Here is a 25,466-nt window from a genome sequence, read left to right as displayed (position 1 = left end):
CAGTTTCGAGTTTCGTTCCAGTTATGTAAAATTTTCAGTATGGATTTGAGTAAAATTTACTCAAGCTAGGCGCGGCAACTATGTGGGTAAGGCACTTTTTGTCCCCTCCCATACATTTTATTTAAGACAACGGGACCCCCCTCCCCCCAAATTTTGGCAACTAGAACATTTAAAAATTTGGTGAGGATAATGAATGATATCCCACTTTTTTTCTGTAATCCCTATAATTCATCTCCGTAGTCGTAAATATTTCTTAACTTATTAAATACAATTTTTAATCTAATTAACTACAATGTGGAAAGTGCCGCATGATGAGACACAAAACATTTACACTATCATAATATTTGAGTTAATTGTGCTATTTTTATTCTGTATATTAAGTATAATAAAATTTTGAATAATTTGTAATTCCTGTTTATATACCATCAACTTATTTCCGTTCGCTTTATAGAGAAATTTTTTAGCTAAATAAAATGATATATGATAATAATATTTTTTGCCCCCCAATATGTTTTGAAACTTGCCGCCCCTGACTCAAGCCGTGAGTTTTGTGTACATTAAACTACGCGTTGAATTTCCAAACATTTGAGAGAAAAAAATACTTCTTGCAGTTCAGTGCGTTTTCATTCTCGGAATATTCTTACCGAATTTAAGAATGCAAGAATACATTGTTACCATTTATAGACCCTGTTTATTGAAACCATGTATTGTCAATCATAGGTGTTTTCAATATAAATTTTGTGGTTTCAATTTCAATGAGAAGTTCAATTTTGTCTCCAAATCGGTTAAAATGAAGCGGTTTTGAATCACTCTTTGCGTTTACCATTTGAAAGAAAGAAGAATGACTTTAACTAGGAATTCCATGTATATAATCTAAAACGAAGAAAAGGTTCTTTATTTTGAGTACAAGAAAGTCAAATTTCTAGTTATGCTTCATGTTAACTAACTAACTAACTCATAAACTAGTATAATCTACAGAGTGCAACAGCACTCAGGTCGGTTAGGTCATCTCGAAGGAAACGAAGTGAAAAATCCGAAATTAATTTGTTTGGCCGTCTACTGACAATGACTACCGATTGGAATAGTTTTGAGGCAAGTTAAGCCATAATGTCCTTGCGTAGGATATATCATACGCAAAACTTCTTATTTTTTGATACATGTTCACTTTAGAAGTGTAATACCTAACAGCTTTACTAGAGCACTAATTGATAGTTTACACTTCTAATTTCTTTGTATATTAAAATTGTTCTCAAGTGTCAACGATTTATTTGTGTTATAACCTTACAAAATTCACACAAATGGCCAAAGAAAAGTAAGTAACATATTCCTGCGAATCTTATGTTCGAAACCATAGGTAATACTTCCATCTTTTAACAAACTATTGCTGAAGATTTAAATTAGTTATTTCTGTAGCGAAATTCCAAAAAATATATGTTAAACCATAAAAAATTATTGTTAACATTTGAACGTATGATATATCATACGGTGGGATAATACAACAGATAAACTCGAGAATCAGAATTTTTTGATCAGTTGAAGTCTTTCGAAAATCTCTTGCAATCAGAAAATCAAATCGATTTTTTTATATCTTTGAAACGTGGAATATTTAAAAACATGGCTGCAAAAAATAAAAGAATGTTTCCGGATTTGACGAACACGAACACGGAAGTATGAATACCTCCAAAACTGATTAAACATTGGAAAAACTATCGAAAGAGCTTACGATACTTTCGACAAAATGAACAAATATCTCAAATATACAAATACAAATAGGTATTTTCTTAAAAATGAAGAAATGGAAACAAATCAAATTGTTTATTGCAGCTTGAATGTATACATTAATTATATTATCAATAGCAATCCGCTAAAAACAGAAACGAAAGTGTATATTTTGGACGAAATGCACCAAACACTTCTGTTTATATTGTACCTTCATCTCTGATAGTACTTCTACCGGTACTATGTAAGACATTAAATCGTATGTATAATAACTTTTTTTTTGGGGACGGGTATAGTGTGATGAGTAAGTCGATACCTTACACGCAGCCCACCTGGGTTCGATTCCCAACCCCGCACATAGGGTCAGAAAATGTTTCTGGCCCGAAGAATGACCTTAAGGTTAAAACCTCTATAATCGAAACAAAATTTTTTTTTAATATAGGTATATCTTTTATAATTTTGTTGCAACCGTATTGACCCAGCGTATGATGTATCATACATAGGATAATATCGTTTGGAAAAGATTTTTAATAGTAATTTGTCATTTCCTAACATTTTCAACACAAAATATGATGGAATTCAACAGTTGCACTTTTTCTGTACCATTTAATTCCACTATTTCACTGTCACGTTATTACACTTTCACAAAGTCACTATACTTTAATGAAGCATAACAAACGTTACAATACAGATACGCGTATTTCGGAATGTTACTTACATCCTTCTTCAGTGTGTCGGTTTTATAAAACCGATGATCATTTTATAAAACCGATATGAATATTCGTCGTTTTTTTTTTTAAGTTTTGAAATGTATAATAAAATTAAAATATTATCCCATAAAATTTTGCTAAGAGAGACGAGATTTTTTAGACGAATATTTAAATGAATTTTACATTAACCCTACGTCTGACAGATGGATTCAGCCAGACCTTTTTCGTTTTCATCCTTAATTTAACATATCAATTTTTCTATTGACTTGGTGTGCCATGCAGCTTTCTAAAATTTTGTTGATTTGTAAAAATATATTCCTGGTTTGTAAGAAATTAGTCTGCAATTGGTTCAGCCATCTTCGAGGAAATAGAAGAACATTATTTTGCACTCACACATTTGCTGATCTCGACGGTATATGGGTGTAGGAAGTTATGTTCTTCTAGTAATTATGTAAGCAGTTTAAATCAATATAATTATGAAATCGTTTTGAATTCGAAAATACTGCCTGGTGCTTAGAAACTATTAGGTCTTTGAGATGAATTTGAAGATTCAATTTTTAATGTCATTGTAGTCGGTCCTGTCACAATCCTGTATTTTTTACCTCTCATTTGTTTCGGTTTTTTTTCAATTGTGTGGTAGAAGGCAGGGCTTGTATTGTGAATCCTCAAACGAACGAAGCAACAAAAAACATCTGCTGTGAACACTTTGCTTGACATAGCTGGATGAGAGACCTATATTAGAGAGAAACTGGATGCGTGAGAGTATATGCTACTGAGTAGACCAATTCCCCTTGCCAAGTAAATTGTTTGTTTCAGTTCGGTTTTACATCTCATCCAAGTCAGTCGATAAAACAAAACCGCTTACGTTGGAAACAGAAGAAACCAAGTACAGTATTGTGTAGTGAACAATAGACCTCGAAAATGAGTGAACCAAACGAACAAAAGCTACCGCCGACACGAAAGAAAACAATTGTTGTTGACTTCAGGCAGTGCAAAATTCGACCTTCGATACGAGAACTTGAAGGTTTGCTTAAGGAGCAAATGCAGCTGGACATTAAACGTGTGCATTTACTTCAATGCATTAAGACGTATAATGTTGTTTACATCCAGTTTTATAAAGAGTTGGATACAATTCAATTCGCAAAAGACAATAACAATGTGCACTATGTAGAGCACGAGAACATTAGGTACAATATTCCAGTATATATGGATGATAGTGCTATAGAAGTGCGTGTGCATGATCTTCACTCAAGCGTCACCGATTATTATATTCACAAAACTATGTCCCAATATGGAGAGATTCTCTCTATCGAAAAAGAAAAGTGGAAGAATTTTTTCCCCGGTATTCTAAATGGCGTACGTTTATTACGCATACACTTGAAGAAGCCTATACCTTCTTATGTGATTTTCGGTCAAGATACAAGAATTCCGTGCAAATGTCAATATTGTCAAAAAGCTGTTCACTACGATAAGCCATGTGATAAACTGGACAAGGAGACAACTACACCAAAGGCCAACGGTGCTTCCTTCACACCAACCCAAAGCAACCTCAGTACACCTGTAACAGTCACCAACAACAGTGAAGCATCCCCTTCAACGAAACCATCCAACGTATCCCCTATAGAACAAAGTGCATTAGCTGCAGTGAACAACTTACCATCCAACCAACCAGCAACTGCAAACAATGTACAACAAGGCTCATCTCCAGCAACTAGCAATGAAACCAACAACAATACTATCGATGTGGCAATGGATGACGAGACGAACCACGAACGAAGTGCCCCTCAATCCTCGCAGGAGGGAAATGGAAGCTCCTCTTCCCCTAGAAAAAGGGTGACAACGAGATCCAACTCAATTTATTTAAAAATTCGGCTCAATCGGCCACGTAAAGCTTGTACGCAAATAGGCCTGAATAAAAAATATCTTTTAAATAAGTAAATTGTTTGTGCTCTCAGTCTCAGTTAACACATGAACTAAGCAATCCATGACAATGTAATGAAATGAAGAGTTCGCTCTCGTTAGTATTGTACGAGAAAGAAGATCTTGCTTCACGGCGTGCTACAAGACGCGAAGCAAAGTCATATAGGCAATGTTTACGGTTTATTTTTAAAGTGTAGGTTTACAGAAACCATTTTTAATATAATGTTCGCATTCCAAGACCAAATTTGATCACATTTCAAACATACTTTAAACATTTTATAGCAGAAATTTTGCATTTGAGCCCATTTTCAAAACGATCAATTTGTTTCTTGGCAGTTTACACTGTGTATATATCCTAGAAACACTAAAAACAATGTTCTTTAAATCAATATTCATCGGAACTAAAAGTTATGAATCTAGTTTCCTCATAGGCATCTACAATATGAACGATTATTGATATTCAAAAGTTTGAAAGAAGAAAATCTATTTTGATATGTTTACGTTTCGTCTTTGACTCATCAGTGCTTAGCAGTTCAAATTGAGCTTCTTTATGCAAAACTCGACAGTTCAATTTGAACCGATAAGCAGACGTAAACATAAACATATCAAAATCGGTTACAAAATTTGACTAACCCCTGAGTCCTGCATCGGCCAGAAAAAGTCGAAAACACGTTTTCGTTCGGCACGTCAGTATTGACATTGCATTTCGATGCAAAGAAAAAAGTGTTCTGCAAATAGCAGAAACTTTACGTCTGCTTAGCGGTTCAAATTGAACTACCGAGTTTTGCATAAAGCAGTTCAAATTGAAGACGAAACGTAAACATATCAAAATCGGTTAAATGCCCTAGCACAAAATTTGGCTAACCCCTGAATGAAATATATTTTGTTCGTATTCACGTCCTCCAGTCATGTGTCTGACATGCACCTTTTTAAGCGACTTTAGCATCCGTATTCGGTTGATTCACCCAATGTTTTTGTCCGGTTTTTGCATTCAAAAATATTTAACCGGATTTTCTAAAACAAGTTACACTTTTTCGATTCTTGCAATATGAGAATGAATTTTATGAAAAAGGCATCATTACACTATTGGGTAGATTTGAACAGGTTGTGCGATGTAGCATGGATTTAGTAGTACTTTATGGATTGTATATCCATAATAAAAATACGATGTAATTTGGAAACGGCTTTGTTGTATAGTACATTCACTGATCTAGGTGTACAGAATATGTATTTCAACATTTATATAATCATATTGGAAGCTGTTTCCTGGATACGGGTTGAGATCAAGAAGACCACGCTTTAAACTGCATTCGGAGAGATTCATCGGTGCCAAAGGTCTTCTCTGTTCAATTGTTTCCTGTAACTGCAAGTGACCTACAATTTAGCATAATGTTTGGTTTTCATCGTCCGTGATGCCATGAATACCTAACCACTTGCAACCTGGTGAGACTACCATGGTGTGATCTTGATTAGGTACCATCCAGGCATGTGCGGCGCGTCGGTGGCACTCCGCGTGGGTTTTTTGTTAGTTAGAAATGAACGACACAAATTGTCTTTACCTATGGAGGAGTGGAGAGGATTTATCATTAGCCTAACGGGTTTTTAGCATTTCGGTTAATCAGAAGCGCCATTCAGTACCTCAACCATGAAGAGTTGGGATTGAAAACATGTTTTATTGCTAAACTAGTTATATGTATTTATTTTCTCGAACGGACATTTGCCAGAAGGAGTAGTGCATAGAACACACGGAGTTGCAAATAAAAGCTAATTTTGTTATATTCAATACAAACTCGATGAGAGTTAATGAAATTTTCATTAAAAAATGATTTGCGTTAAATTGTTAAATGATATCTAGTATTTTGGATGTTTGTTTTGTAAGTGTTAATTTTATAGATGAGCAGAAATAAGTGAAATTGAAATATTCAAATAAAAAATTATAACATGTTTGTGGATGTTGGATAGGTAGCGTGAAGTTTATTCATTAGTAGCTTAAATTTTCACTCATTCATAAAAAACGTTTAGATTTATACTATTATTTCTCATTATCTTATAATTAAAAATTCGTTTAATATTATAATAGTAAAGAAATGATAAAAATATCTTCTACTGGGATTTCATTTCATTTTTTATATATGATCAGTATCTAACGGAGAAAATTGACTTGTGAATGCAATTATGTAATGAAAACCGCGACAATGTTACTGCGGGGGCGGCCCGTTTGACAAAAAGTCATTTAGCACAATTTGGCATAACGCCGTTTGGCATAATGGTTGTTTGGCATAATAGTTATTTGGCATAATTGTCATTTGGCATAATTCCATTTGTCATAGTAATAATTGAACTCGCAATATTTTAATCTAATGTGAAATTTCGTTTGTGTTTCGATCGAGTGATGTTTCGCTAGGAAAACTCGAACGAAATGTGTGAATTTTATATTCGGTCTAAATATTTCGATGATATTAGGTGAAATAGCATTAAGTTAAGTCCGAAAGAGCGGTAGCGAGATCGGACAGCAAATCTTTAAAAACGATGAGGCGTAGCCACATTAGACCTTTCAAAATGGCAGTGAATTGGAACAAATGCTATTAAGCAGCACGTTGATCTGTTATTCCAAATTACTGTTATGCCAAATGATCATTATGCCAAATAACCATTATGCCAAGTTACCATTATGCCAAACGGCTTTATTCCAAACGGTATTATGCCAAACGACAGTCCAAAGTGGCAGTCCCGTTACCGCAGAGACGGGACTCGAATCCTTAGCAAACTTCTTACCAAGGAAATTGTTTTACCAATTAAACTACCCTTAATATGAAAACACATGAAGAAAAAGTCCAATTGACTAGATGAAACCAAGCATACTTCGCTGTACTTGGTCAGTAGATATAGGACTGTAACGTGAATGCCGTGATAACCAAGTACAAGTTTTTCCATAAGATACTGATCGTATTCAAAACTATCTTAAAACGGCTCTACGTTTCAATAAATTTTCGTCTTTTTGCCTTTCTCATCGAGCACTCAACATGTCTGTATGTGTATATGTATGTAGCATTTTTTTGCACTCACTTTTCTCGGAGATCGCTGAACTGATAAGTGAATTAGTTTTTCTCAGAGATGAATAAACCCAGTTTCACAAACTTAGGCTCAAATGAAAGGTATATTGTCTTTATTTAGATCCGACTTCCGGTTCCAGAATTACAGAGTGATTAGTGTAAAAATTTCAATTTCAAATTGCTTCCTCACTCTTCTCAGAGAAAAATCTCAAATCAATTCTAATTGACGTTATTTTTTTTACATTAAATATTTATTGTTTCCCTTTGGTTACATTTATGTATGATGTTACATGTCAAGTGATGTAGTAATGATACTTTTCATCTTTTAATTTACGGCAATTTTCTAGTTAAAAATTTCTGATTAAATTCCTTTTTAGCAGTTTAACTGAGAGACAGTTTGATTTATATAACTAAACTTACAACTAAAACTACAAACAAATACTAAAATAGTGAACTAATTAGAGGGTGTTCAGAAATTGCACATTTTTCTTGAATTTTTTTTTGGTTGAAAAAATTTTCGAGTTGACGGTAGTGACGTCTGCTATTTGGTGAACTGTTGAAGTCCTGGTGAACCACGGAAGATCCAGGATCATTTTCAAGGCTCTGTTCTGTAGCACTTGGATTTTGTTCCGATGTGTAACGGCACATCTCCCCCACACAGGCAACGCGTACTGAAACACTGGAGCGATAATCTGAGTGTAAACGGCTAACTTATTCTTGCAAATAAGAGGGGACCTTCTCTTGATTAGCGATTAATTTCTCTTGATTAACGATTGATTGATTTGATGAGCAAGAAGCATTTAGTTTTTATTTTATCGACGTGCGAGCGGAAAAGTAGTTTACAGTCAAAAGTGAGCCCCAGGTAAACCAACTCATTGGACCAATCGATTGGAAGCCCATCAACCACGATCTTGCAATCAGCTGGAGGAGTGAGTCGCTGAGATAGACTGTATGGAAATAGGATCGCTTGAGTTTTGGAAGCGTTAATTTTTATCTTCCAGGTGTTCATGTAAATGACAACGGAATCAAGGCATTTCTGCAACTTTTTGGTGAGATGTTTTGTGACCCTTCCTTTGCACAGGATAGCTGTATCATCCGCGAAGAAGCAAAATTGGCAACCATCAGGAAGACGAGGGAAATCTGAGGTGTAGACGTTGTACAATACTGGTCCGATAATACTATTCTGAGGTACTCCAGCAGGTACGTCAAACCCGTTTGACAGGGTTCACGCTGACTTTGAAGCCTCTGCCACTGAGATAGTTTTGCACGATCTTGATGAGGTACACTGGGAAGTTGTAGCGATACATCTCGTAGATGAGACCTTCGTGCCAGACGTTGTCGAATGCTTTCTCGACGTCCAGTAGAGCCATAGCTTGTTAGGGTCGATGATGTTCACTACTCTATGCAACTACTCTTTGAGTTGTGGAATGGCCCTTTCTGAATCCTAACTGTTTAGGCAATAAAATTTTTTTTTTCGATGTGCAACAGAACACGATCTAAGATTAGTCTTTCGAAGAGCTTGCTGGGACGATAGCTAGAGGGATTCATTGGATCTTTAGATGGTTTCAGTAACGGTACGACCTTGGCGATTTTTCACTCCGAGGGGAAATAGTTGAAATCGAGACATCTGTTGGACAATTCCAATCGACGTACGTTGTCAGTTGACTTTAGTTCAAAGTCCCGGTTTCCTGGTCTGGATTCTTCGTGAAAATTGTTCACAAACACTAAAATCTAACTCACTTTTCTCAGCGATGGCTTGACCTATGTTCGCTATTAGTTTCAAATGAATGGTTTTATGATTCCACTTCTGAGTTTCATCCCGATCCGACTTCCAGCTTCAAAATTACTGGGTTATGTATGACACTTAAAACTTCAAAAAAAAAATCTAAATTCCATATAAAGCGCACTGTTACGTATATGTGCTGGAACGTATGAAAAAACACTACACCGCCTCTACAAACGAACCACACAGCATGCTGCGTGCGATTTCATACACGTGGTAAAGAAAACGAATATCGACGCCGGCTGATGCGCAGTAGATATATATATATATATATATATATATATATATATATATATATATATATATATATATATATATATATATATATATATATATATATATATATATATATATATGTATATATATATATATATATATATATATATATATATATATATATATATATATATATATATATATATATATATATATATATATATATATATATATATATATATATATATATATATATATATATATATAATAACAGCGAAAAAAGTGTGTGTTGCTAATGTTCTCTGGTATGCGTGGGCCGATCTTCAAATGATTTTTTTTGTTCGAAAGGTGACGTTTATGCGGAGGTTTTAGGCTATAGTACATAAGGAAAATCCTTCGGGAAAGTGGAGAAAAACTAGAAAATTGATTCGTTCAGAATTGGAAATTTTCCATTCAATGCATGCTAGATCTCCAATGATTGTTTGACGCGTATTGAGTTATGCAATGATGCTGCCCGCTGGAGAGCAAAATATGAATAATAGATTATTGATAAAATCGTTTGGCGCCAAACTAGCTGTTTGTATTCAAATTTTACTGAGCATACTTGATTTACGTGTTTCTTTATTTCGAACCACATGTTCAATTAAGTATGGGCACGAAATGCACAGCATACGTGTTTCCATTTTTCAAAATATATAATTTGTGTTCAATGCCGTGAATTGAAATTAAAGAACGACTGTAAAAAAATAAAGTCATTGACGAGAGCACGTTATTTTATGATTCGTTGTTTTCTTTAAATTAAAAAAATGTGAATCTCTATCTTTACGTTGGATGTAATTATTGTTACCACAATGCGCTGAACTTTCATCCAGAGACAACAAGATTGAAGTGTTCAATGGAGTAATTCCGTTTAAATTCGAAGGATGTTTTTTTGGTTTGTTTTTGGTCTAAATTTTACATAAGCACTGCCCGAAAAGTAAAATTTTGCATCACAAGTTGAGGTCAGTTATAGTCATACTTCTTGAATTTCTTTAGATGAACCCAAACACAACTGTTACAAAAAGTACATTCGATTGACAAATGAAATAAATTTGGAGTAAAATGCGAATATAATTTGGTAGAGTAACGGCAACCCTGTTCATCTCAAAATGCAAAAACTAATTGTCAGAGTGAGATCCGATATCTCTGTTCGATAGATGGACTTTAAGGGTAAGTTGAAAATATGTGCATTCGAGTTTTCACGTCGCTATAATAGTAGTGTTGAACAATTTTCGAACTATTCTGTCTGTGGTATTGTTTCTTAGAATCGAAACAAACATGTTGTATCCGATTTTATCACGATTCGTTGATTCAATTGAAGTCGAGCAATCGGTAAAATAAGAGGGCGACTCTACTATTGAGATGACTATTTGTACAAAAGAGTTAAGATCATAATTGCAGTTACAAGTGTGCGAAACTCATTTCAAATATCGCTTCATTGGATCGAGTACTTTCAGACAAATACATTTATTGCAAATCCATTCACCTTCAGCATCAGTAATAGATACTTGATACCTTTGGGAGATTTTGTTCGTGTTTTTCTCAAAATGACCTCCAAATTTTAGAGATTGTTTCAAATACGTCTTCATTTGACCCAGATACGATCCAAATTATATCAACCCATTCGAGACGTCTTTGGGCCTATTTTTCTCTAAACATCGGTTTTTGCAGAGAATTTCAATTTATTATGTGGTTATGAACAGTTCCGTACAGCATACTCTAATCAACACTTCTGTCGCTTTTACGGACATCATCGAACGGGATTTGAGAATCAAGTTGACATTTTTTCCTCTTTGAAACGATCCATCAACTTTCAGACATGAGAGAAACAAATATTGAAAATACTAGAACAAGTGCAGAGAGGACAGGAACATGTTGTAGAGAAAGCACAGGAACAAACAGAGAGTACTGAAACAGGTGTAGAAACTGATACATACAACTCAGAATCAAGAGCAGAAAGTACAGGAACAGGTTCAGAAAGTATAATAATAAATACAGAAAGTACAGAAGCAAATGCAGAAAAAAAGTTCAAAGTTAAAAGGTTAATGGCAAATGTTATCGAGGGAACAATTCCAATGACTCCCACTGATATGTCATTTAAATTTAAAGGTCAGTTTTTCATTCGTTTAGCTTTTATGTTACCGTCAATAAAGCACAAGGGTAATCGTAAGGAGTTTGTGTCATGAAGTTTGAGTTTTTACATGGAAAATTGTTGTTTACCAAAAATGGAGAAACAAAACATGTTTTTATCGCAGAACAGTTATTCTCAACCTGTGGCTCAGTCTTTTTGACAATAATCATTAAAATAGATTGAAAGTAGTTTTGATTTATTTAAATCTGATCTAATATTATTGCGCTACGAAGTGTGCAGGGGTCCGCTAGTATATATATATATATATATATATATATATATATATATATATATATATATATATATATATATATATATATATATATATATATATATATATATATATATATATATATATATATATATATATATATATATATATATATATATATATATATATATATATATATATATATATATATATATATATATATATATATATATAACCAGCTTGAATTATTTAAAACAAATGTATTGTGTCCATGATCAATATTCATAATGGATTTTTTTTTTCTCATATTAAAAGGTAGCTGAGTAATGTCTGTGTGTCTTGAAGCGGCAATGGAAAAAAAACATGAAAAAATGTAAACTTGACTCAAAACTACTGCAAGTTATTGTCAGTAGACGGTCAAACAAATTAATCTCGGTTTTCCTGGTTCTTGGAAACCGATCTCTGATTCTCGACCGGAGACTGAATGTACTCAAAAATGGATCTCACTCACTTTTCTCGATCCGATGTCGATTATATTGGTTCCCAGATTTCGGTTTCGGAAGTACTTTTTTATTTTTCAATAATAAAAACCTGTTTTATTTCACCTAGTGGTGAGTGAGATCCATTTTGGTAAATATGACCACTATTTCCGGTGCTTCTGGGACCGGATACCGGGAATCAGGATAGTCGGAATCGGTTTGTTTAGTTGCCTACTGATAATGACTATTTGTGCAGTTTTGAGACCAGTTTATCTTATTCCGGTTATTGGTCAATTGACCTCATCAAAAGGATCTACTTGAGTATTGAAATTTCTTCAGCATTCTGAAATCTTCTAATGAGATACTGTAAAATTTCATTATTACTCTTACCAGCAATCATCATCATCCGTAAGCTTTGTAAATCAGATTTATCATGGCCAACTAGAACTAGAACTAGAGGAATAACCATATTACACAGTATCTCTAATCCTCAGTTGCTCAAACTCAGTTGAAGTAGTTATTTTGGGATAAATTAATTTAAATTATTCTGCCATCTTTTTTCGGCTGAAGTTTTTGTGTGTCTCATTTCTCGAATGGACAGTGTATGGAACACTTGTAGAACTAATTTGATACTATTATTATGTTAAAGGAAGTATGTTGATACGTTAAGGCGTTTAAGAGTTATGCAATGTTTTTGAGTTTTTGAAGGTATTTTTAAGACTCATTTAAATAAGTTAAAAAAATAACACCCTTCCAATATTCTCTTAAATTTTTACTTATATTATGACCTTTCAGAAACCGCATAGGATACATTTTTATCGATTTGGCATCTAATGAAGCTTGACTATTTTTTGATGAAAAAACAATCATAACTTTTGACTGGTAGCTTATATGAATAAGCTTGGTTTTGCAAAATAGTGCGCAATAACTAGTTCAACAACTCTTCTGAAGACATCTTTACCATATAACGTTTTACAAAAAAGTTAGAACAAAAAAAAATATTTTTCGGGAGCCACCCTATTTTTACTCGGGAAAATTGATGTAACTCGATCAAATGAAAAGTTGGAGAGGTGCTTTTTTCAGCAAAGTTGCTGAAAATAAAATTTCCTATAACTTTATTGTACAACGAAATCATTTTTGAGTTCAATTAAGAAAGTTAGCATCTTCATATACAGATTGCAAGATTATACTCTGACAAACTACACTCTTTTCTACGCTTGTACGGTCTCTACTTTCTAATTTCCTCCATTCTAGTTTTCCTGGCTGTCTAGAGACGTTATCTAAACAATTAGAACAATTTCGCCAACTTACATTTACTACCATTTTGACAATTGAAAGTAGAATGTGAATGTCGCACCTCGTTTATCTTTTTTGTTAGTCTTATTTTAGTTTCCGACTATGGAAAAAATATGGATAATGCAAGTAGGAATGATTATTACAAATATGTTACTCAATATAGAAAAAAAGTCATAAATATATTATTATATATTTCTTTCACTGATGGTAGTCTCGCTGGGACGCGAAATCACAAGCCATAGTATGTATGATAATTCATTTTTTTTTGTCAAAAAAACGCACCAAAACGAGCCGATGTGCTTACTCGTTGAAAGCTTCAACTTTTCACTACATCAAACCCATAATGATTAATAATGTGAAGCTTGGATTATATCGTCCTACATTCTTTTGCAGTGCAAAACTTTCTTAAAATCGTGCGACTTGGTGCATACTTATCAGGCGCATTCAGAAAGTGTATTACAAGAAGCTTTTGACTCACATATTGCTGAACGACTGTTTTTCTCATTTATTCAGGGCATGCTCACGATGATGTCGTGTTCAACCGAGGATCCGGATAAACTACTGAACGAGTGGCTTGGTGAACTGGAAAATCTCATAGGCGTGAGTAAAACTGAATTAAAGTTAATTATGTTGTTCGTTCTTATAGCAAAATAATGAATGTTGAACATTGCGACAATTGAAAAGCCGGAACAACTAAATATTCTTACACACAATTGATATGCCACGCATACACTGAGGTCTCTTTTTACGCGGGGATACGCACCGCGTAAAAAAAAGCGCGCAAAAAACGCGTAACTTCGGAAATTCGCGTAAAAAAAACCGCGTAACTTCGGAAATCCACGTAAAAAACCTTCAAAATGAAGAAAAAAAATGATGCCAAATATCTTAGAAATGCATGAAACGTCCAGGTCTGGTGTAATTTCAAAATTTTATTTTTTTAAATCAGGAAAAGAAGCGCGAGAATTTGTTTTTACGCACCGATTGTTGACATTACTCATACGTTTGCAAAGTGTCTTGCTTCTTAACGGCCAATGGAACGGACACACTATGATCAACGATGGCTTGACAGATTTTCACAAGCTTACGTTGAAATATAATGTCATTTTTTTATACGGAACTCAAATACAAACGGTTTTAAAACCGTCTTATATAGCGCCTTGGTACGTACATGTGGTGGAACGTCAGAAGAAAACAAATCACCGACTCTACGAACTAAGTAAGCACGCCGTGGGCGGTGTACGATTTCGTACATGCGGTAAAGGAAACGAAATCCAACGAAATACATGAGCACGAGTTTTCAACCGTTTGAAGAAATCAGAATCACTGTGCAGGTGCGAACTTTACGAAATGTGCGTCGCACAGTGCTCCAAAACTGGAAAAAGACGATCAAAAGTCTGTAGTGACTTTCACTGATTTTAAAGAGCTAACGTGCCTTCGAAGAAGTTTTACAAGATTATATTACGTTTCTTTTGAAAGTGGCACCTTAATTTTTGTTAAGGGGGTAGTACCAATTTCGAAAAAAAAATTTTTTTTTCACATACAAATTGTTTTTTTTTCTATCCCATTTAGAAGAAAAAAACATTTGAAGTATTTTTATAAAAACAGTTTTTTTGGTTTTATCTACGTAGAATCTACCTCTATTACCTAAGTATCTACTACAAAGTGCGCATAAATACGCATAAACAAGCTCATGCTTGCACGCGCAGCTTAAGAAAGTTGTTGTGATTATTATTTTGTTTACTTTTTGACAATTAACAATATTAGAAAAAATCTAAGTGGAACTGGATGCAATTTTTTAGGCCTTTTCAAAGTTAGTTTTAAATATTGAAAATCCGAAAAATTATCAAAAGTTCAACACATATTTAAAAAAAATGGAAATATGTTTTCCAAACAAAATTTGGTAAAGTATTGTAAAAATACATACCTTTACGAAGAGATTTCATTTTTAAACGTGTAAATAAATTGAGTTATCGCGAAGCAACACGTTTTTTTAAGACGATATGTTGATCGTGCGACGCTAACTTAGAGATGTGCGAAGCAGCTCATACCGGTGAGCAGCTCCGAACCGATCAGCTCACTAAAGGGAATTGATTCAATGCATCAGCTCATTAAGATTGAACTGAAGGTTTGTTTCGAGCGCCGTTTTTCTTACTCCGTTTTGCTTTCATATGCATGATCGAAATCATTCATGCGCAAAGAACAATGCTATGCGAACTAACTTGTCTGCGAATTATTATTATATCATATTTGAGAATATCTGCAAAAGTGGCACCCCTGAATGTACCTTAGCCTACTGAGTGAGAGGTAAGATTTCTTATTGATAATGGCTCATTCAGTCTGTTAAAGAAGGATAGATACACATTTGGAAGAACGAACAAAAGCTCATGTACACATTTCTTCTCATTTACAACTCGCTCTTCAATAGCCGAAGCTCCGTTCAACTCGTAGCTTGTTTTCACCTTACCAGCAGGGATGCCAGGTCATTTTTTCAAAAATCTGTGACCATCCAAAAACTCTCACTATTTCCTACCGCTCTGTAATTTTTGGTGGTAAACTGTGATCAATTTTAAAAATCTATGATCGATTTCAGAATCTGTGTAAATCTGTGACTATTTTCAGAAATCTGTGAGAATCTGTGCCATTTTTGAAATCCGTGCAAAAGGTTGAAAATCTGTGAAACACAGATTAATCTGTGAACCTGGCATCCCTGCCCACCAGTGCGGTGAACTGGTGAGCTGCGGTTCTTTTGAAAAGAGCTGTGAGCTATCAGCACACTTTAAAGATTCGATTCACTGGAATAGCTCAGAAGCGAATTGCACATCTCTGCGCTCACTGCAAAAGCGAGTTACATAAATAGCAGACGCGGGATGCCATCCGTTTTTTAACCATTCAGCATGGCCATAGTGAAAATGAGTCACATGAATAGTACTCAGGATATTCTCATTGGAAAATAATTTGGATTAGGAATATATTTTCCTATAAGTATTGTAAAAGTTTGCTGCATTAAGTTGCATATTTCGCTTCAGTACAAGGTTTCCTAGGTAAAAATAGGTAAAATGATGTATAACTTTTCCAGAAAAGAATAAACCTATGCTTTACCTTCTACAAATATTATGGGATTTTATATTTTCTACGATTATTCCAAATAAAGTATGTATAAAAAACTAACTTGAAACATGTTATGATTAGAAAACTAGTTTTAAGCGGGTTGTCATAATTCAATAATTAAAACTAACTTTGAAATGGCCTAAAAAAATTCCATCGAGTTCCACTTAGATTTTTTTTTATAGTATTGAGCATACCTTTTCCTAAAAATTTTGTAAAAAACAGCTGCATAAAGTTGCATATTTCGCTTCGGTGTAAGGTTTTATCATAGGTAAAAAAATTCTATCTCTTCAGAAAAAAATAGTTATGGTTATGTAAAAACGAATGAAATCCTTTGAACTAGTTGTATAATTTTTATATTGTGCATGGCATGTCAGTTAATGATCAGAAAATTAGAGTTAGAGAAGTAATGGTCAAAAACTCCTAAAACGGAACTCACTTAATTTTCTCAGGGCACCTAAACTGATTGTCGCATACATAAGCTCTAATGTAAAGATTTACGGTCCAATAAGCTACTATTGAATTATATTTGGATCCTACTGCTGTTTCCAGAACCACTGGGTGAAGTGCGTTTAAAATTTCAAACTGTCAATGCAGAAAACGGAAAAATGATGCTACTTTTGACTATTTGATGGTATTTGATATAATATTGTTAGCACCTAGATCAAATTAAATTATAATTTCTGTTATTTTAATTAAAAACAAGGTCAAAATTTTCACTAATTTAGATATATAAAACGAAACATGCTCAGATACAATTTTGTTCTCCCTCGTTGGTCGGGACTCGATCAATCGACGAACAAATCAATATTTCTTAAAATTAGGTAAATAGTTTTAGTAGTACATCCGATATCTGCTGTTTGCATTTTTATTAATCTATCACATTATCACTCGATTCTAAAATTCAAAGTGATATCCGATACGATTTTAAAATTTATATTATACGATTTTAAAATTCAAAGATACATTCCGCAAGGTCCGCATGTTCCGACCATGATGAAGGCTTATTCCTTAATATTTTGATTATTTTGATATAAAAGCATGAATAATAAATGAGAAGATAAAATTATTGGTTTCTTCGATGTGATGTTTGATGTGAAAATTGTTCGACTGTTGCAACACCTGGAATTAACATTTCAAAATAAAAATACTCAACATCACTACTACCAAGAGTTTTTGAATCAGTCATCATGTATGGAGAGAGATATGTTTCAGTTGCACCGTAGCTAAAGCTGTGCGCATTGTAAAGTTTTCAAAACATCTGCTCTCACGACGAAAAACTATTAATATAGCGCACGACGGCCTGTAGTTCGGGAGATAAACCAGAATGAGCAGAATGAAAGGAAAGCGTGAATAACAGAACAAATTTTTCTCTAATAAAAGGGATCAAATAGCCAGATAAGTAAGAATGTAAAGTCTCTGTTGAACGGAAATTCAGAACGAAAAAGTATTTATCGAGCACGTGTTCTGTATTATGCTTTGAGCGATGGGTTAGAAAGCGCCTGTACCACCTGCCATCAGTTTGCAGTGCGTGCAAAGATCTAAAGCCAGCGAGTTTCGGTGTTACTTCGCGACTTGTTTTTGTTTCGTTGCTCCTGCCAAGGGCAGCGATAATTTTCGGATGCCTCTTTTGTGCGAGCCAGTTTTTGCCTGGTCGTGAGGTAAACCACGCGCTCGGTCACAGTATGATTTCTTGGAGTCTTGTGCTCATATAAACAAAATCGCATATTTACGACGGTTCAGTGGATTCAACGAAACGCACCTGTTCTACAGTGGACATAATTGATGACGATGAAAAATCTGGACGGATGTTACTGATTCGAGTGTATATAAGCTGGCATCACGTTGTTTATATTGCGGATGAATAGCGCATAAATTGTCTCACAGTTTTCGTAAAATGGCTTATCCGATTTGGATTAAACCAGTCTCAAATAAATGTTCTCCTCGACAGCCGAAATAAAATTACTTGTTTTTGAGGTGTGATGCCTAATTTTTGAGTTATTAATAGTTTCATTCGAGAACTGTCAGTTTTTGTACTGTATCAATAGTGATTACAATTATCAGTTACCTTATGCTAGTACCTGTTTAACGGGCTATATATTGTTAGGATCCATCCGGAGATATCGACATTGATTGATTGTAAGGTTATTTAACCTCGACTTTAACCATGTGGTCTTTCGCCGAGGGAGATATATCGACATTGTTTTCGACTTTTCTTCCATATTCCAATAGTAAGAATTTTAAAACGATGTTTGGAATAAACTCATACACAAATTGTAGTAATTTATTCTAAGTACTTGAAATGTAGAGCATGATGCTTTTCAGTATGCAATTTTGTCTAGTTTTGTTTCAAGCACGGTTTGGTTTTGGCAAATATGATCGTTCGATTACTCAAAATGAATTCAAAACCGTTGTCCTAAATTTTTTGTACTTGACCTATTGTAATAGTCTTTAAATAGGGTTATTGGTCCAATCGTCATCTCAATAGTAGAGTCACTATGTTATTCTGCAAATGGCTTTGCTTTCGCTCTAAGAAGCAATTACGCAGAAAAATAGTTAGACAATTGTCTTATATTTCTTCTAAGTGATCTCCAGTCGCCTAGAAAAAAGCTTAAATATTTACAGTGATCATTTGTCAAAATGAAAAATTGCTCCCAGTGCAGTAAAAACACAATTAATTGTCTTTTCTCATAAACCAAGAGCTTATTTCCTTAAACCAAACAATAATCACATTATCAAATTGAATGGCTTGGAATTGACATGGTCAGATCATGCAAAATACTTAGGTTTAACGTATGACAGAAAACTCACTTTCAAGGATCACATTGAAGAAATCCAGGCAAAGTGTAATAATCAATTTATAAACAAAATTCAGACCAGCCATGCTTTATGCAGAACCACTAGTTCCACTAGGACGAAAACGCTTCAAATGATTCAAAATAAAATGTTGAAAATGATTTTGAAGCGTCTCCTCTGATTTAGTACAAATGAGTTACATTGCCATTAGATGTAATGGCACATAATATTATAAGCAAATTCCGACAAAAATCGATGCAATCTTTAATTGAATTGATTCGCCTTTGTTTTAGTTAGTAAGTTAGTATATAAGTTCCTTTTCCCATTACACAATAAAGTAGGTTCACAATTTTCCCTACACAAAAATCACAGATTTGCGGAAGCAAATGATGACTTAGGGGCTGTCCATAAAAGACGTCACGCTTTTTTGGCAATTTATGACTCCCCACCCCCCTTTGTCACAAATTGTCACAGAAGCAAAGACCCCCCACCCCCCCTATGTCACATGTCACGAATTCAAAATAAATAAAATTCATCTCAATACATACTCAATATGTATGACAAACCATACAAATATGAGGGAAAAATCGATTTATTACATGATGTCATTAGATTAAAAAATATCTCTAAAACTACAAAACCATCGAAATTGTTTTATTAATATTAATTATATAATTTAACAAAAGTATTTGATAGGAATTGATGAAACATTTATATCATCTGTTTTAATTATCCAAGGGGTACACAGGTATATTATTTTTTTAGCTAAGGAATAATATTTTCTAAGTGTAGCATACAGGGCTGAGAAAATAAAGATCAAAACTTCATCAAATCGAGATCACTGCCGAAGAAGATCGCTTGTGATCTTTCCCAATAAAGATCACTTCTGATCGATGATCTTTAAATCACATCGATCAAAATCGGTACGGAACTTCCGTCACACAAAATCAGTAGTGATTTTGAGCTAAAATGATTCATGATTCATGTAAGTTTAATCATTGGATGATTCGATCAGCTTTGATTTTGGTGGAGGAAAATCACATATGATCAAGATAAGACATGACATGATCTACGTCTGGAATCGTTGATCCCCCGCTGAGGAGTGTGAAAATTAGTAATAACAGCAATCCTACAGAAATTTATAACTAAGGTTTACACGTGTCAATGAGACTTTTCCAAAATCAAGGAACATTGTCAATTTTGTATCTTTGGGAAATGCTCTTATAACACTCCTTATCAACAGAGTTGGGGAAAATACCGGTTTCATTACGTTACGGTTTACGTAGTTTCAACATATATTCTCGTTTGATCAAGATTTGTTATTATATCTTATTTCGTTATTGATGAGGCATACCAATTTCATTAAGTACAATTGATCCAGTGGTTCCTTTTTCAAACGGAATGCAATTGAATATACTGCATCAGAATAAGATAAGAGAAATTTTTATGATATACTATTCTCAAAGCTAGAAAATCAAATTACTGAAAAATTCGTCTCTATAAATGTTTTGCTCTTGCTTTGAAGTTACAATGGTAGAATTTTATATTTTGTTGCTATTTTCTCAAGCAGACTCATGGAATCATTTTTGATATTTTAACTCTTATTTCAAAGTAAATAATGTTATTTTCTACCATTGAGATGTTAGGTTTAAATAATTGGTTTGCAAATCGCTTCTACCTAAATCTAAACAGGGTAAATTAATCAGCTGCATGACATGCTTTATGATTGAACATGTTTTTCTTATCATTAAAATTATTGATAATCACAACATATATGTTAATGTTATTTGCTGGTTTTATTGATATTACTCCGCCAACATGGTATTGCTGAATGAATTTTAAATACATCAAGAAGCATGAAATTTCAATGTGACCGACCAAACAAAGTTTTTGAAATTCTTGCATTCTTTGTGTGGTTTATATTCCACATCTACTTACTACCTATCATAAGATTTCCGAAAGTTAAAAAATCCATAATTCCAAGAGATTGGTGCACCCAAACTCATATACATTGACTAAATTGTCAGTGCACAACTTAAGTTAAACCGTTTGAAGGCATCTTATTTTTGCTCATATAAGGCAAAATTTATTAAACTCGCTAATTTATTCACTCCTTCGTGCACTTTTGCTGATAACAGCAAAAATGATTTCCTGCATCATTCATTTCCGAATTTACAAGATAAAGCTTTTACATTAACAAATACACGTTTTCCTATAGAATGTAAACGTTTGTTGTGGAGATTTTTTCTGGAAATAGGGCAAAGCAGTAATATAATTAGGTATTTCAAAAAAGCGCTCATTGAAAATATTGGACGTCACATTCCAACAAACCTCCCCCCTCCCCCTGTCCCAAAAGGTCACGTTTTGTGAAACACCCCCCTCCCCCTTGCGGCGTGACGTCTTTTATGGACAGCCCCTTAATGGTAATAACCAAATCGTATATATATAAAAGGGCTGAAAAGTCACCACTTGTGCCTGAACACCAAATTCAAATCTTAATAATTCAATTTTTACTCATATCACAATAAATAATACATTAAAAAACGAAATATTGCTATTTCCAAGGTTTGTATTTTAATGCTCGAGTAGCTCGTTTCTGATCCAATTTGTGGTTTATAGTGTTTGTCTGATTTAAGCTAATGAGAAAGATATATAGATGATTGATACTTGAACAGTATGAAACTATGCTCTGCTGTTTGATACCGTAAATGGACATTCTAGTGAATGCAGGTGCAATCATAAAAGCCTGTATTAATCCACTTAGTGGTGTAATGATGCCGTTCTTATGCCTTTCCTTCTTCGGAAGTCGGTATAATCGAAAGTCAGTTCGAGAAAAGTGTGTGAGATATTACTACAATCTTCGAACGTTAATCGAGAACCGAGAACTAGGAAAGCCGAAATTAGTTTGTTTGGCCGTCTACTGGCAATGACTACCAATTGAAGTAGTTTTGAGGTATGCTTTGCCGTTCAAAACACACACAGACATTACTCAGTTCGACGAACTGTGTCGAATTGTATAGGACACTTGGCCATCCGGGCCAATTTCGGTTAGTGGATTTTTCAAATGAACCTTTTTATATGAGAAAGGAAAAAATATTCCATTCTGAATATTGGTTACAGAGACAATGACTCTGTTGTAGTTCAGGTTGATTTACATCTCATGCCACTATTTCGAATAAACATATACACGAGCGAAATCGTGGACTCGTGTTACTTTTGTGTATGAAACTCATGCTATATAGGATAATATTTTCAACAATATTCCCGGTGCTGCCGGAACCGGTAGCTGGAGACTGGTATAACCGAAGTCGATTTGTCGAAGTGAAGAAGTAATTTGAAATTGAAATTTTTACACTAATCACTCTGTAGTTTCGGAACCGGAAGTCGGATTCAGGAAATTTAAGAGCATTGTATGAGATAATAATACCTTTTATTTGAATCTAAGTTTATGAAAATCGGTTCAGTCATCTCCGAGAAAAGTGAGTGCAAAAAATGCTACACACATACACACACACACATACACACACACACACATACACACACACACACACACACACACACACACACACACACAGACATTTTGCGTACTTGACGAACTGAGTCAAAAGGTATACGACACTCGGCCCTTCGAGCCTCGGTTCAAAAGTCGGTTTTCACAGTGATTGCATAGCCTTTCTATATGTAAAAAAGCAAAAACATGTAATTAGACATCCCTTCGTTTGCTGCTTCTTAGCGTGTTGACGGAAACAATTGGGCTTGTTTGAATGATGAACACATCTCTCTTATTTCAGAAGCTAGAGGCTGTTACGAGTGGTCATCATCATCCCCGGTTTGCCTTTCTCTTCGGTTTTCAATTTATTTCCTATTATTCGTATTTGTCTTGCAGGCCATCTGCTTATTTTCGACCAAGACCAGACCAGACAGATTGCAATATACAATTCCCTCTTTTGTTATTCTTGGTAGGAAACATCTCAGCGAAAGCTGTTGAAATTTCAGACTGCATTCGAAATTTTCGTTGCAAGCACTTATTGGGAAAACAACTGATGGAGGCGTTAGGAAATAGCAGCCGGTCTCTTGTATGCTTTCGAATAATTTCTAGAGGAGGAGTCGAGAAACGAAATTTGATATCGTAACACTCATAGTGGCTAAATTGTGGGTCTTTGCAAGCGTTTCCGTCTAGGTTGCGGGAAGTCATTTGCTCTAGAGCGTGCTCAAAATTTTTTTATCTGAGAAACAAGGTAAAAAAAATGTTCATCTTTCGTATAATCTCAACATCATCTACAAACTGCAAGCTTATATGTGTACAGTATGGTATAATTAATTTCGGAAGCGATGGATCTTTTTTTCGCATTTTAGACCATCGATCAAAACTTTTGAATATATAAATTTTATCGTTACCAAACTCATTTCATTCGTTACACACTTAGAAAATTCTGCAGAACCCGGTAATTTTTTATGAATTTTCAACAGCTAAATGTTCGGTAATTCAATTGATTACTGACCGTTTGGTAATAAAAATGTTATTCAACTGTCAAACAACTACTGAACAGGTCTGTAAACCAAATGGAATCATCTTACGAATAGTTCGGTAATTATTTTGTTTTTATTTTGAATTAAAAAAAAAACACTAAAATCCATCTTACTATTGTCTTTTACGGATTTGGATATTTTTCACAGAAACGAGTGAAGCAAATTAGCATCAATGGCTACAGTTTTATTGTCCTACATATCCACTAAAAAGAAAAAAAAAAGTCAGTAGCAGCCGATGAAAATTGAAAAAAAATTGCGACTTAATGTCCCGGTTGACCGGAATTATGAGCGGTAAATTCATCTAGTTGACAAAACTTGTTAGTTGGTGGATATATAAATCTACTTTGGGACTACTAGTGCCCGGTTTCCGCTTCCAAACGCACCGGTAATAGTGAAGCTCAAAAAACGGAACTCACTTCGATTTCTCAGCAACGGTTAAACCGATTTTCACAATTCATAATTCAAATTAAAGCTCTCATTGTCTTAAAAGATACTGTGCAATTTGATCCAGATCCGACTTCCGGTTGCGACGTTATAGGGCAATGATATCAAAACTTTCAAACTGTTATACAAAATGATGCAAAATCGGTACACATCGGTACTGGTACGGAAGAAGAAGAAAACGTGCACCTAGCACACAACGTGCTTTGTTCAATTTTGTATAGTGAGCAGGGTTGCCACATTTAAATCTTTATTAACTTGACATAACTGTTTACAAACTGAAAAGGTGATGGTAGTTTGTACCGAAGAAAGTTTTTGATTTTATTCATGTTTCAAAAAAGAAACTTGACAGAATTTTCTTGTGATGTTTTTTAAAATATAAGTAATATGAGAAAGGCATCATTACACCACTAGTTGGATTAAAAAAGGTTTTTTAAATACATAACCGTAATACTAACCAGATATCACCTAATCACTATCACTTACGCAATACGAAGTTATATCGATATACACTTTCTAACTGAAATAACAACACATCAAATAGATATAACTCACACTGCAAACGATATTCCAACACTACAAGGTTGACCGATATTTGCCCTCCATACAGTATTACAGATATGTTCTCCTAAAATTCCGATTATTCTTTTTCTTTAGTTTAACGACATATTTAATAAGGTACACTGCCTTAGCTCTAAGATGCCTAAAGTACTTAAGACTATGATAATTTCTTGAATTATAACATTGCCAGAGAATGAAAAAGTCATAGATAAGTCAATGTTATGGGAAACGTGGTCAAAAGGTAGGAGTGGAAACTAAATGACTAAGAACGACAAAGATCTAATTAGTTAACATCGAGATGGTGAAGAAACGGGAGAAGGGGGAGCGAAAAAGTTAGTGATAGCAAAAAGATCTTGTACGTTTCGATGAAGATGGTGGACAGACGGGGGATTGGGAGATCGGGCGGATGTTAGTGTCGAACCTGTAGGTGAAGATTATTCCTAGCCACAGTTGAAACATCGTCGAGGAATAACATA

At 34.3% G+C, this 25,466-nt stretch overlaps 1 protein-coding gene across 1 annotated transcript in view; it reads left to right on the top strand.

Annotated features, from left to right (window-relative positions):
- The window catches only part of LOC131427195 (amyloid beta A4 precursor protein-binding family B member 1-interacting protein), an 80,107-nt gene that overhangs the window by 9,295 nt on the left and 45,346 nt on the right, over positions 1-25,466 (top strand). Inside the window, exon 2 of the mRNA XM_058590176.1 lies at positions 14,071-14,157. Coding sequence (XP_058446159.1) covers positions 14,074-14,157 — 84 coding nt within the window. The 5' untranslated portion in view covers positions 14,071-14,073. The remainder of the gene's footprint in view (positions 1-14,070; positions 14,158-25,466) is intronic.

This window comes from Malaya genurostris, chromosome 2 (genome assembly GCF_030247185.1).
Source record: "Malaya genurostris strain Urasoe2022 chromosome 2, Malgen_1.1, whole genome shotgun sequence".
In the NCBI taxonomy this organism is placed as follows: Eukaryota; Metazoa; Arthropoda; class Insecta; order Diptera; family Culicidae; genus Malaya; species Malaya genurostris.
Note: the sequence above shows the minus strand (reverse complement) of the source record. Positions and strands in the feature narration are given on the sequence as shown.